General features: G+C 37.0%; 1 protein-coding gene across 2 annotated transcripts in view; it reads right to left on the minus strand.

Annotated features, from left to right (window-relative positions):
* MET (MET proto-oncogene, receptor tyrosine kinase) overlaps nt 1-15,435 on the minus strand; it is a 153,743-nt gene that overhangs the window by 76,488 nt on the left and 61,820 nt on the right. For both annotated transcript variants that reach the window (XM_072652967.1, XM_072652966.1), the window contains exon 3: nt 1,444-1,635. In XM_072652967.1, coding sequence (XP_072509068.1) covers nt 1,444-1,635 — 192 coding nt within the window. The remainder of the gene's footprint in view (nt 1-1,443; nt 1,636-15,435) is intronic.

The following is a 15,435-nucleotide window of genomic DNA, read 5'->3' on the forward strand; positions in this document are numbered from 1 at the left end:
GGAATAGTTAGACACTTTAGAGAAAAAGTGGAAGCAGACTAAATTTGAAGATAAAGAAAGCAATTAAAAAGAGTAAAAGACAAAGCTAAACAGTGACAAGGGATTAGATGGATAAATAAGAATGTGGACTCAGAGGGGCAGTGAATGGAAAGAGAAGTATCATTAACGGGGAAGCAATGCCAAGAGGATGGGACCATAGGGAACTGTTTAAGATAACACCATGTGGATGATCCCTTTTGAGCTAGAGAAGAGTTTTTAAAATTTTTGAAAAAATTTCTACCATCTTCAACATGCCCATGGGTCTCTGATGAACAGTTTTTTAAATGTAGCAACAAGTTCCAGCATAAGTGCTGCTACAGCATTGAGAAAATGTCCTGGAAAAAATGTTTTGTTTGAAAGTGTGGATAGAATGTACAGACACACACACACACACACACATACACACACACACACACAAAGACAAACATTATTGTAACCTTTTGGTCCCTTGGAAATCATCGTCAGAGTCTGATTAAGGTATTAGTTATATACTAGATTATATTTTCTCCTTTTTAATAACATAGCAGATTACTATAATATTTGAAAATAAACATGCCCATTTATGTACTTTCCATTATTTGCAGATCGCCAGCATTTCCATAGAAACTTCATTTTCATTCTTCATTAGTCGAGCATCTACTAATGAGCACATGCTTGGAAGCACTAACCAAATTACTATTCTAGGAGTAAAACAGATATAACTTAAGTGTTTATTAACTTCTGCAAAATATGATTTTCATATTGGGGAGATAGAGTACCTTTATTCAAGCCTGAAATGTGCATTTTTATTTTATCAAATACTAGATAAGCATGAAAAGTTTTCTTACTGAAATGAGAACTTTATGTGTGTGTTCATTCATTCCTTCATCAACTCATGAACTCATTCAACGAGCATTATGCGATCCCACTCTTTTTGGTTGTATCTGACTTTACTGTTTTGCAGACCCAGTAGACACTTGGTGTTACAATGGGATTTTGATGATAATGTCCCTTCCTAACTCCAGCCAGTTTTATTCAATGATGTGAATGTTTCTGTTCAAGGAGACACACAGTTCACACAATAGCTTTCCTTTGATCCACTGCTTCCCCTGAAATAGGAAATGTTGCTTGGAAATGTTTTAATTGTTTCATGTTATTTTCCATTCCTGTAGTGGAAATTGTGAATGCAAAAAAAAAAAAAAAAAAAAAAGATCCCAAAACAAAAAGGGAAAATTAAAACCAAAGTATACACAAATGAAACATAGCAAATTTGTGCAAAATTGTGGGGCTATCTTCATTGATAAGTACTGCAGCTTCTCACTATATAGTATACTTCCTTATAAACATCCCTTTCTAAAAAACACACAAGATAACACTGGCCAAAATAGTGAAGAAGATAGTATTTACTACCAAGATAGTATTTACCTGCATAAATCGACCATCTGATGTTCCGAGGTTTGCAATAGTTAGGTCTCCTTTGATAAAGGTAGATATAGATGTTAAAAGAACTTGCTTGAATTGTCCTGTGAATAAATCGATGCGTTGTAAGCCTGTAGTAAATTCTGTCCTATATTCATCATCTCTTGCTTCACAGCCTGACGAGTTTCTTAAAAATGTCTGGAATAAAAAAAAATCATCATAAAGTTATTGTGAAAATAGGTCAGGGATGTGCTGCAAGGAAAAGGATACTTAGGGGAGATGACTAGTAGGACTGCATAAATGACAGATATTTCCAAGTAGGCAGCAGAAATATTTCGAAATTATTTAAACTGCTCACATTTAACCAGATTTTACAGAGTAGATAAAGAGTGCTAACATTCAACACAAAATATGTTATTACAGTTCACATACTTGTAAAATCAGGTTCACTAAACGCCCAGTAAGCTTAATGCTTGGCGGATTTGCACAAAAGATCATTAAAAGCTGATGATTTTTAATTAAGAATGCACATTCTAAGACAGAGAAGATAACTGAAATGCTTATAGCAAACACATATAATTATGTAAATATTTAGGATCCACCTATTTTAGAAGAAACAAAAGGAATACTTTATTTCTTCCTTCTTTTGGTGCTATGAAAACAAGAAAGTTTTAGACATTAGAATTTCTGCATTTTTCCATCAGATTTATAGTTAATTAAAAAACAGTATTATAAAAGGAAACTATCTCCACAAAAATGATTTTAAAGTGAATTTTTAAGTGAATTGAACTTCTTAATTTTTAGTGACTGTTCTTTGAGATTATCCTTTTGCCACACAAGGCAAAAAATTTATCAGTCACACTTCTAATTGGTTTGTTATGAATATCAAAAGTCTGCAATTTTTATAAGTTTGGAAATCTCTAGTCTTAAAGTTGCCTAACCGTCAGAGAGGCCTTAAGAGACATGTCCTTCCATTAGTATCTGAATAAGTTTTGAACTCAACACCATATCCATTTTACCAAACTACCTCTTTTTCTGGAGGCAGAGGTGGCAGTGGTGATCAAAACACAATTCTATATATTGATTGGTTTATGCTTTTATCTTCTTGGCTAGTTTCTATAATCAATGAACAATTTTATTTTAAATTAGTCAGATGTAATAATTGCAGTATTACTAGCAAAGTATGGTTCACAGGATCATAGATTCATCGGTTTGGAACCGGAAGTGAACTTAGTGATTAACAAACCCAACCCCCTCATTTCACAGATGACAGAACTGAATCCTCATCAAGTTAAGTGACTTGTACAAAATCACAGAGCTATTAAGTAACAGAGGAAGGATCTGAATTATGGTCCTTTGACACCAAATGCAGAACTCTTTTTATTGTACCATACTGCCTCTAATGTTAAATAACAGTGATTATTTGGTGGATGGGGAGAGGGGGGCATGGTCCAGAATGGCAATTTGGAGGTCTAAACTTTTATTGTGATATGTTACTGGATGGTATTTGGATTTTTAATTAAAAGGTTTTCTTCACCAAGATTCTATAGATTACTCTTTAGAGAAGTAGGTAACTGAATTGTACCAAAAATTCAATAGTAATCCATTAATTGGTAATTTAGTTACTATTGATGATCATTTTTCATTTTAGAAAGAGAATTCAGAGAAATGGCGAAAGGACCATAAATCAGCTGGGACTAGTTTTAAACTGGAAGTCATCTGAAATGTTCTTCAGGCTGTTTGGCACACACACACACACACACACACACACACACACACACACACACACACACACACACACACACACACCCCACACAAATAGTATGTGTATACTATTTCTCTATCAGTGACTTTTATTCTGGTTAAGAATGGCAGTTATTTATTGTGTCTTTAGGAACTTAGGGGGTTTTTTTTGTTTATTTACTTTTGTTTTGAATCAATGTCTGATGAGGCAGTGTGTGCGTGCACGTGTGTGTGTGTGTGTGTGTGTGTGTGTATGTGATGTTTGAGGATGGTTATTCAATGGATCACAAAAATTTTTTCTGGAGTGTGGATGGGATGACAGTATCATCAGTCTCCCACTTACTTTCATGCATTTTTTCAAAATGTGTGTTTGAGGTAGACGTTCTCCCACCTCCACCTCTACCTATCCCCCTTATTCCCGTAGCTGCCCAGGACAACTCTCCTCCCTCCTGACACCACTCCCTTTGTAGTTAATGCCCTAATAAGAGGTCCAGAATATAGAATCACAGGTACAATGAAGATCACAATTTCTGGGTGTACTTTTAGAAACTTTCCTCAAGAAATCATAAAGACGATACCAAGATAAGCACTGGGTCTTATGCCTAAGAATATTCTTAATAAATGTTTGTTGGATTGATTTGAAAACCTGTCTTGGTTTCCTCATTTGTAAATGAAGGGTAAAATTATTAACCTTTCCTTTAGATGTAATATATGTGGTGGTTATTGAGCATTGCAAAAGACCTAAACAATATCCCCTCATGGGGTGATAGCATTAGGTTATGTTTTCATTTCTTGAAAGACAAAATCACTAAGTACAGAAAGATTGCACAATGTTGAAGTAGCGTCTACATGTTTACTTCACAATCTTGCAAAACAGTTCAATTTTTGGCTGAAAACACAATTAAATATAAGGTCAAGTTTAAGTACTATTTATATTGCATAAGCCAGAGATCCACATTTGTGAAGAGGACCTACTTTTTGATTCCCTGAATCCTTGAGATTGCCAAGGGGGTAGATTGGATTGGAGTGGAGTTGGTGGTAGGGTGCCATTGTCAACTGGAGGCCCAAGAAATCAGGGATAGGGGGCTGATTGTCAAAGATAGGGTGCTTGATGGCAGAGGACTACTTGGTAAAATTTTGAAATTTAGCAAAAGATAACTACACTATTGTTTGTGGGGCTTGTCCATTATACTGAATATTTCAGATGAAAGGCACTGCAAATTATTACCATTATTCAGCCCAATACCTTGTTCTGTGAAGGTGAAAGGAACTAGCATAATTATTTAACAGTATCCATAAAGGGACAAAGAAATCGTCTTTCTCCACTTCCCGCCTGATGGACAGTCATTGTGGAACCTGAATGCCTGTCAGCCTTGGGCATCCGACATGCAGGTGGGCCATAGTTAAAGAATAGCTCTCACTGAAAGTCTTCTTATTTTTCTACTTCCATTGGGGCCATGGAGAATGCTTATCCACAGTAACACTAAGGATGGGCAGAAATGGCACTTTGGGGAGTTCAGTGGGAGCAGTATTCTCTTGCACAGAAGATGCCATGAAGGAGTTAAGGATATAAGTGAGGGTAAGGGCAAAGGGTAATAAAGTCATCAGGGAAAAGTAGATCTTGACTTCCAGTTTCATTAATGCCTAGAATTCCCAATGAGGAAATTTCCTCTACTAATGAAAATCAGCATCTTCTCTGAGATATATAGTTTTAGAGAATTGCCAGGAACACTGGGGAGGCTAAATGATCTGTCCAGGGTCATGTAGCAGGACTTGAATGTTGGTATTCCTGATTAGAAGGCTGACTCTATCTATCTTACAATACTTCCTCTCATATCATGGAAATGTATAAGGGAAAAATAAGAGGGGTTATCGTGTTGGTGAGAGTGAGGGATCACAGGGAGATAGTCAGAATGCTCCACTAGTATGCTTTCCATGTCAGAAAAAAACAAAGAAGGCCTTCAGTACATTGGGTGGACCCCTTGTATGAATTCATAGGAGCATGTGGAAAAGAATCACAAAGCAGGGACAAATGTGGAAGGGTTCCAATTTGCATCATTGGAGGACACATCCAAAATGATGAGATCAAAGATCCATTGGAGTGCTTGAGTTTTCATGCTTTTTTATAGTTTGCAAAGCACTTTCATGTACATGATGTCATTTGATTCTCACAAGAATCCTCACAAGAATTCAGGTATCATTATTCCCATTTTATAGATATAGAAAATGAGGCTTAAAATGGTTATACTAGAACCCAAATTATATTACTTTTATTCTCTGAATCCAGGTTCCTCAAATTTCTCTAGTCAAATGGAATAATATATTTATTATTTTGCCTCCTTTAGAATTTTATATTGCCTTTGCCTCTGCTGGCCACTAATTCCTTCCTAACTCCCTCTCTTTTCCTTCCTTCCTTCCTTCCTTCCTTCCTTCCTTCCTTCCTTCCTTCCTTCCTTCCTTCCTTCCTTCCTTCCTTCCTTCCTTCCCTCTCTCCACTTTCTGACATGGATTGATTTGATCCTTCTCATGCATCACAGTGACCACGTCCTCTCATAGGCTCACCAAGTTGGTGCTATACTTAGTATCAACACCCAACTTTGGCTTTATCTCTAAGACAGTGTGGAATTCCTAAACTGAAATAACCCACCAGTCTCAGCCTCCCCAGAATCAGGGTCTACAAGTACCTGTGTGCTACCACACTCAATCCCATGCTTTCATTCTTTAAGCTGTTCCTGGCTTTGCCTTTAGAAACACTGCCTGGTCCTTCTTCCATCTCGTTCAGTAGACCATTTCCTCTTTTGTAAATGAGGGCTATTTCTTCATTCTCCCTTCTTTTGTCAGCCATATCCTAACACTGAGTCCGGGATCCTCTTTCTCACCATACTTTTTCCTTTGAAACCCTTCTGGTACAATGGAAGGATACTAGATTTGGAGTCAGAAGACCTGGGTTTGAATCATGGCTCTACTACTTATACCTCTTGTGTGATACTGAGGAAATCACCTAACATCTTAGGACCTCAGATTCCTTATCATCAAAATGAGAATGTGGAACTGTTTCCTTTAAGGTTCCTTTTGGCTATAAATCTGTGATCCTAATTAATAATATTGATAGTGATAGTAGTAGTTAGCGGAACAATTTGATAGCAGAATCACAGAATCTTATAGTTAGAAAGGCTATCAGAAGTCATCTAGTCCAACCAAGAATCCCTTTTGTAAGATCCCCATTGTGGAAGAAACATTGATTATAGGTTGGGCTAGTTTCCCTGTAAGGGAATTATAAGGCAGTTCTCAGAATCATCATTATTGGTTTGGCTTTCTTCCTACTTGTGGCTTAAAAGGCACAGACTTTGGGGAATTGGAGCAGGATGTTTTAATGGAATTTCCACTGCCCTTTGGGAATGCCTTTCTGACCTGACTTGGCCCATTGCTTTGGTGGATGTTGAGGCATAAGAGAATAACCATTTTATCTGGATTAGTATCCCTTTTAAACTTAGGAATTGTATCCTTTTAATCTTCTGTTATTAGTAGAGTCATCTTTACTGCATTTTATGGTCCATGAATATCTCATTGCATTCTAAGTCCAAGCCTGAAACACTGGACTGGCCTGAGTTAAGCTTGGTTCAGGATACCCATAAAGTATGCTTGAGGACATTTAGTGAGACAGAACGAACTCCTTTGCCATGCCACCTTTTTATTAGGAATATTTTTCCTTATATCAATTTTAAATTTGCCCCTTTGAAAAAATCAACCCATTGGTCTAAGTGTTGTGCTGTAGGTTCAAGTGGAGTCATCCTAAACCTTCTAGATGATATCCCTTCAAAGTTAATGTGTGTCATCTCAATTGTTTCTTCTCCAAGTTAAAATGACCCATTTTCTCCAACTGTTCCTGATATGGCATATTTTCGCTAGTCCTTACGTTATTCTGGTCATCTTCTGACCATGCTCATTCTAGACTATGGATTCCTTAAAATGTAGTGCCTGGAAATGTACATGCTACTTCAGATATGGCCTGTTTAGGATGAACTATAGTTGAATGATTTCATTCCAGATGCTAGCTTTCCTTTGTGTATTTCTTTGTGTATTCTTTTTGCTTGCTGTGCCAAACTGTTGAACATTGTGGAGCTAAAAACCCAAAACTTTTTCACAAGAATTGTTGTCCAGCCATGCCCCCTCATCTTGTATTTGAGGAATTTTTTTTGTATTCAACTGTAGAACTTTACTTTTAGCCTTATTAATTTTCATCTTACTCACTTTGGCTGTTGTCTACCCTAAAATCATATTGGAATACTATATTGCCAATCCAAAGAGGTTCTTGTGAGGAAAGTGCTTTGGAAACCTTAAGCTACAAATATGTTGCTGTTAGTTATAGTTATATAAAGCTTTAGCCTTTTAAAAGCACTTCTTAATTTTTATTTTATAGCAACTCTTTCAGGTAGGTAAGAAATAATGTTTGTATCCCACATTGTTGTAGTTATTACTGAAATGTGATTAAAAACAAGGATAAACATATGGTTGGTGGCTATGGTTAGCTAGGACACCAGAATGGATATCAGCACGGACCTTTTAGATAGCTCTCTATGGATTCCTTGCTCCCTAACTCCCTTTGCTGCCGTTCTCTTTGTCCTTAAGCCAAGTCATTCTATCCCTTTGGGGATATCATCCACAGGTGCCCACTCTTGGCCTACTGACTGTGAGCTTGACTCACAGGATCATCCAAATGAGGAGGATGGACACTATGGGATGTGGTTTGGACAAAATGAGGGGAGAAGTAAGGATGAAAAAGATGAAAAGCAGTGGAAATGGTAATTATATTTTCTTTGCATTCTCTTTATACATAAAACCCTCCTCTCTAGCCTCGTATCTTTTATTAATGATAGCTCTCATATGACTTTTTTCTTTCTTTCTGCTATTGTATCAGTGTTATTACTGCAAATTCCATTTGATATTTTAGGACCATATTTTTTTTTACTGCTTACATAACTTGTACCTATATTATATTTAACATATTGAAGATCAAAACTCATTATCTTTCCAATTTCTTTATCTCTACAGTCATTCTATGTGGTAAGCTTAAAAATTTAGAACCATTTTTTATTTCTCTCTTTGTCTCTTCCATGAAAGTAGTTAGTTAGGCATATATTCACAAACTTTGTTTAAATTAATTTACAATATTATGTGGGAAAAGAAAATAGCTTTTAGATTTTATATAGATAAAACTGAATTATATCTAACTCTAGTTCAAAGAGCAAATAGCATAAAAGGGTATGTTTTATTTTATAGATGAAGGGTCAAGTGGAAAGTTGCTTTCATTTTCATTAGTTCATCTTAGTTACTTCCTTCTTAATTAGCAATAACAAAAACAATTCTTTTATACTTTCAATGGATTGATGACACCACCTGAAAGGGAAGCTGGGTGTTAGGTAGTAATTAACATTGAAGTAATAGGGGAGAGGAGTGTCCAACAATTGGAGGTTGGACAAACAATGCCAGAGAGCTGGAATCAGGGACTTCTCAATGCACAGATTCATGGATCAAAATCCAGATATCAATCAATATCCAAGCATGAGAATCAAAGTCTTGTTGCTCAGATGCAATAGTAAGGCTAGTTCTGGGGTTCAGTAATATAATATCCAAAAAGGGCAGAAGTAAGGAATGTATAATATAATGTATCACATGTTAATGATAAAAATTAACATTTATAAAGCACTTTAAGATTTGCAAATCCATTTAATTACATTATCTCATTTTAGTAGTGGAGTAAGAAGTTAGTAAACCAGAAAAAAAACATATCTGAAAGGGGTTTAGCTAAATCATGGTCCAGGGTAGGAGCAATAGGTTGTCATTTCAGAGGTATGCTGGAATAGGATTCAAATGTAGGCATTTCTGGAGTATCAGTAACCAAGGGCCAATTTACTTCATTCAGTTGACAGAAGCCTGTTAGTTCCTTTTTAGCTAGGGAGTTTGGAACTAGCCATACCTCCTTGTCCTGCTTGATGTGTTGCAGCTGTTGTGAAAGGCATTAGGAGACACTTTCTTTTTCTTTTTCTTTTCTTTTTTTTTTTTTTGTTACATGAGAAGCAGGAAGCAAGAGGTTGTAGGGTAAAAGATTTTGGAGTGCCAAGACAAGTTCTAGGAAGATATGACTAATATATGACTGAGGTTACATAAGGAACATTCTGATCAAATCCTGCGATAGAAAGAACTTGGGTTAGATTAAACTATAATCAATAATTTGAGCTTTCTGACTATGAAATGGGCTGCCTCATGAAGCTGAGAGCTCTCTGTCATTGAAAGTATTCAGACAGAAGATGAACACTCATCTACCAGTTGTACCATAGAAAGGACTGCATCCCTGTCCCCCTGGGTGAGATATTGAGCTAGAAAATCCCTAAGAAATGTCCAACTCTACAATTCTGATTCCTAGCCCCATGTCGTATCTCCTGCACCCTCTTGTCTTTTCATTAATAACTCAGTTATTTCCTAGGGGTTCATTTGTGTGAATCACTAAACCAGGGGAAATGAGGATCTATAAAATAAATCTGAGACATATTCCTCACTGCTGCACCAGGTCATAAAATATTTAAAGAGCTTTTAATTTATTAAGAATACTCTCTCTAGTGGAAAATGCAAGATTTTCCACCCAATTATGCAAAGGGGAATAGGACATAGGTACTAGATAACTATAGCCATTTTTAGTTGGCTAAAACTACCCTAAGGTATTTTGTTACTGAAGGCAGAAGTCTGGGTACTTCCAGAGACTTTGAAATTCAAAACCCTCTTAAGAGACTGGTAAATCCTCAGTAGGGGTGGAGCGGTTTAAATGTTATCATATCAACTGCTACACTTTTTTATAGTCCCAAGTATGGGAGAGACAGCAGAGGTATGGTGGAAAGTATATTTACTGCTCTAAAATTAGAGGACTTGGGTTTGAATTCTGCCTTAGATTCTTTTTACATCTTGGACAAGTGACTTAACCTACCTACATGTCAGTTTCCTCATCTATAAAATAAAAGCATTGGATTAGATGACTGCTGAGGAACTTTTTGACCCTGAAAATTAATTCTGTTTGAGGAGTTATAAATCAGTGTCACTTCACATTTTTAACTTGAGAAGTAGAAGAGAAAGAAAATTAAAATGAAGGAATGAAGCAATCAACAAACATCTTTAAAGAACATGCTACATCTTGGGGATACAGAGACAAAAATTAAATAGTATCTTCCCTCAATAACCTTACATTCTAACATGGGGAGATAATTTTATGTCTAAATAGACATAAGGTCTATTTAGAATATACACAAATGAGATACAAGGGAGGGTGATGAAAAGCTTTACGAAGAAGGTGGTGATTGAAGCAAACCAAAGATTTCAAGAGGTAAGGAAGTGGGCACAGTGGACAGCCAATGCACAACTACACTGAGATGAAAGATTGTTTATGGCAGTTTACTTTGTATGGCAAGTTTACATTGTTTACTGGCAAGTAAACCAGTGTCTTTGGACTTACAAAAGGGCTTAGGAAGGTAGCCAGGGGCCAGTTTATGAAGAATTGTTTATCTAAGAGGTAATAGGGAATCACTGGAATTTACTGAGTTGAAGGACAACATAGGTAGAACTATGCTTTTGGTAGCTGAGTAGAGGGTGGAGTAGAGTTACAGGCTGGGAGATGGGTAAGGAGGCTATTACAATAATCCAGGTAAGAGGTGATGGGGGCCTGAGCTAGGTTGTTGGCTGTCTGAGTGGAGAGAAAGGTAGATAAGTAAGAGCTGTTGAGCAGATATAAACAGCATTTGTTAACTAACTGGTTATGTGGGGGTGAGTGTTAGTGAAATGAGTTGAGGATGATACCAGGGTTATGAGCCTGACTGACTGCAAGGATGGTGATACCACCAACAATAATGGAAAAATTCAGAAGGGGATAGGTTTCCAAATGGTTTGATTTTTTTAATAAATAGTTTTGCAACTCCTAATCCAATTTTAGAAGATGGTGTGCTACCTACTAATACGATAGGCTTTGAAAGCTGATTGGAGCATGTGCTGTAGTTACGGCCCTACACGAAAACTGTGAAATCATAGTACTTCAAAACCAAATTATTCCTCATCTGAGAGAGAGGCCAAAGGACTAACAAAGAGGGGAAAGACTGTTAATACATAACTGAAGCTAACATGAAGAGAGGCAAGATTATAATTTAACTTTTTTTTTTGCAGCTTTGAGATATACACTATAGACACAGGCAGGTGTTATCCCTTATTGCTTAGTATCAAGTGTAAGAAATCCTGTTCCCTCCTTTTTCTATCCCCCCAATTAGAAGATTTTATAGATAAATGTGACATAAGAACATTTATTTTTCATTTTGTTATCAAAGCATGGCCATGAGGATCCAGTTGATCTTGACAAAAATATGATTTGTGTATCTTATTGAGGCTGTGAAAAGGTTTACTCTAAAGGGACCTATCCAGAATATGCTTTCCTATCCTATAGGCCACTTGACCCTTGCTCATGCCCATAAATCCAGTAAAGCTCTTTGGACTTTTAAACAAAATGGAAGCATGATGTGTATCAGTGGAGTTGAACTCAAATAGAAATGAGGGTACTGATACATTAGTATCTCTGCCAGTAGCATATTGACTTAGAAAACCATGTGTTAACATTATCTATTTTTTGCTGCATTTTTATTTGTTTTCTTAAATATTTACCAATTACATTTTAATCTGATTCGAGCTATACTTGGGAATATTGACAGCCCAGGAGTCTTTGATACTTCTGATGTAAAGAATGATTGGACAACAATAGGTCCCACCCAAGCTCCACTTAATGACTGTCTCTGGACCCTCCTGGTTTAGAGTGATTATCAATAGCAACTGTTTCTCCTTCCCTCCCAGCTTAATTTAGTTATTTTTTTCTTTTGCTTATTAAAGGGGCCATTCCCTGACTACTTCTTAAAGAGGCTTATTCACTAAACAGGAGTTACCTCCCTCTAAGTGAGTACCTGAAAAGGCCTTAGTTTAAAAAGGTCAAGGTCTCCCATTGCATACTGGGCCATCTCCAGTCATCCTAATGACTATCTGGTCACTGCATCCAGATGGCTCAGGAGGAGAAAGTGAGGCTGGTGACCTGCACCATCCTCCCTCACTCAAAATGAAGTCAAGTGCAAGTCATGTCATCATTTCTCTGATGTCATGGTCTTCTTAGAAAATGAAGGACAAACACCACCACAACAACAGCTCTTTATGGCATAGTAGACAGGGTTGCCATCAGAATCAAGCGTACCTGGTTTCACATTTTGACGGTAGCACATACTGTCTGAGTTACTTGGGCAAATCATTTCATCTTTCAGTATCCTAGGCACCTCCTTTGGCCTGTAAGTTGCAGAACTGTTGTGACCTGCATCAGTGAAGTGAGCTAACTCTAAAGCAAGTTCTCTTACACTAATGAAATCAAAGATTCAAACTGCATCCTCGCCCTGACCGCAATGGCTCACTGATGATAATGATAGAAAATACTTTTCATTCTTCATCAGTTTATAAAAGTCCAAAAATTGTCCATTTTTATAGTATTGATGTTATAGAATAAATTATTCCTCTGGTTCTGCTTACTTCACTCTGACTCAGTTCTTATAAGTCTGTCCATCTCTTAGAAATAATTTCCCAACAGTACTTCATCACATTCATATGTTATTCAATTGTTTCAGTTGTAACTGAATCTTTGTGACCCCATTTGTAGTTTTCTTGGCAAAGATACTGCAGGGCTTTGCCATTTTCTTCTCCAGCTCATTTTACAGATGAGGAAACTGAGGCAAATAGGGTTAAGTGACTTGCCCAGGGTCATACAGTTAGTAGGGGTCTTTAGCCAGATTTGAATCCAGAAAGATGAGTCTTCCTGAGTGCGGGCCCAATGCTCTATCCACTGTGCCACCTAGCATTTCCTTCATATTCATCTTCTTTGCATCAATATAGAACTGCGATATTGTTATATTAACCTCATGTTGATTGAGTTCTCTCATAAGTTGGACAGACATTTGGTTCTCGACTTTGGCTTATTTATATGCTATGCCCTACAACTCTCTTGGGCCAACTAGAGATCTCCTCTGAAATTCCTTTGCCCACACAGCATCCTTCTCAAACATGAGAATCAGGTTGATGAATACCGGTGTAGCAACAAGGGTTGGCTTTAGAGTCAGAAAGACCCTGGTTCAGATCCTGCTGCTGACGCATACTAGCTAGGTGACCTTCGTCAATTCATTTCATTTCTCAGTTACTCAGATAATTTTCTAAAACTGTGAGCTGAAGAACAGTTGCTGATCTGAATTGGGTAGTAATTTTTTCACTGAAGGTCTCTATATCATATGACATCACAGGTCCTGATAAATAAACAGTGACATACATCTCTGGAAATTGTCTGGAAGCATATCCCCCTTTAAGAGTAAAAAACTGTCATAAGTCCTTCAGACCTTCAGACGTAAACCCACATCTCTGGGGATCTAATTGAAGCCTGAATATAAGACTGGCCCTTGCTTAGCAATAGCAAATATAGAGATAGCTAGGTGGTAGAGTATATACAGCACTGAACCTGGGGTCAAAGAGGACCTGAGTTCAAATCTAGCCTCAGACACTAACTAGCTGTGTGACCCTGGGGAAATGATTTAGCCTCTTCCTACTTCAGGTCCCTCAACTGTAAAATGGGTATAATTGTAGCACCTACCTCCCGGAACTGTTGTGAGGATCAAATGAGATAATGCAAAGTGCTTAGCACGCAAGCCTGGCACATAGTAGGTTCTTAATGAATGTTTGTTTCCTTCTCTTTCCTCCTCTGCCTCTTACTGAGTGAATAATTAGATGGACCAGTGAAGAAAGTAAGAGAGAAGTATAAAGTGTTTTCAGGTCTAGCCTACAAAATGCAGGCTCTCCAGAGGTTCCATGGCACTCCTGGCCTTGGTGCTCAGGACACTATTCCCAGAATATCTCGGGGTTTTCCAATGATTTGGTAATGTCATAGCTTGGAAGCCATCACATATTATGTTAAATTTATTGTTTGGAATGATTTGGAAGTGGCCACTTGTACATACAACTGGTGATCATCCAGTATTCAACAATTCACTCCCATTCTGGAGAAGCGGGCTTCTTCAGCGTTTTCCACGTGTGACCCCTTTTTGCATTTTGGCAGCATTCAATGGCATTGCATGGCATGACCGCTTGTGAAATGCGAAGTATGCATGCTATGTGTTCAGAACCAAGGCTGCAGTAAAGTTGTACAATGCAACACGGGGCAAGTGCTGCCAGAAACAGCTCAGATTCATTATGTTTGAATTTTAATTAATTTTTTGGTCATTGCACGTTCAGAAACCTTTTACTGTTGCCAAATTTAAGAAGCGCTGCGGGAGACTCTCAATATATTTATACACAAAACGATTTTTAAAAGAAATCTAGCACTAGTTTTCTAGTTTATTACATATTATGACAGTTCTGAGCTCAGTGAATACTAAACTTCTCATTTTTCACTAATAGGGAACTTAGTCACCAAACCCTAAAGCTTACTCATTGTCATAAAACTTGTAATAGAACCAGGTTTATAATTTGAAAAGTAGATTTAGTTGGTATTCCTCAACTAGTAGTACTATGTTTTGACACCCTTTACAAATTTGATAGCATAAGTCAGTTCTACAATACTCAAATATTATATTCATATAGATCTACAATAATGTATATTTGGCAATTCTCTCCAACAACCCATCCATGCCTACTTAATCCTGTGCAAGTTTTGTCCACGCTGTCCTAAAAGTGCTTCACAGGGGGTCCATCTGCTAAATTCATGGCATTTAAAAAATTACTTTTTTAGGATTACATGCATTCCTATGCACATTATAGAATACCTTTATATATTTGATCCAAAATGTTTTCACCTAATTCACATAATGATGCATTCCACGAATGTGTAATTGCACTTAATTAAGCATAATTAAGGAACCAGTACATTTAAAACAGTGATGCATTTTGTTCAACCTGTAGGATGAATTTAAGTCACCCACAGATAATTTAAATCAGCCCTGCAGATAAGATTTTTAGAAAATATACCTGCCCATTTTCACAAGCATACTCACATGGATTAATTTTCTTTCACCAGTATCACTGTTATTCAAAGAAGAAAAGCATATTTCATTTAAAAACACCAAATTCACAGTTCATATTAATCTGAATGGGTGATGTAGTATTTTTAAGATTTAAAAAATACTTTAATTACAACACTCCTCTGAGTGAAAATCA

Source organism: Notamacropus eugenii, chromosome 3, assembly GCF_028372415.1.
Source record: "Notamacropus eugenii isolate mMacEug1 chromosome 3, mMacEug1.pri_v2, whole genome shotgun sequence".
NCBI classification, from domain to species: Eukaryota; Metazoa; Chordata; class Mammalia; order Diprotodontia; family Macropodidae; genus Notamacropus; species Notamacropus eugenii.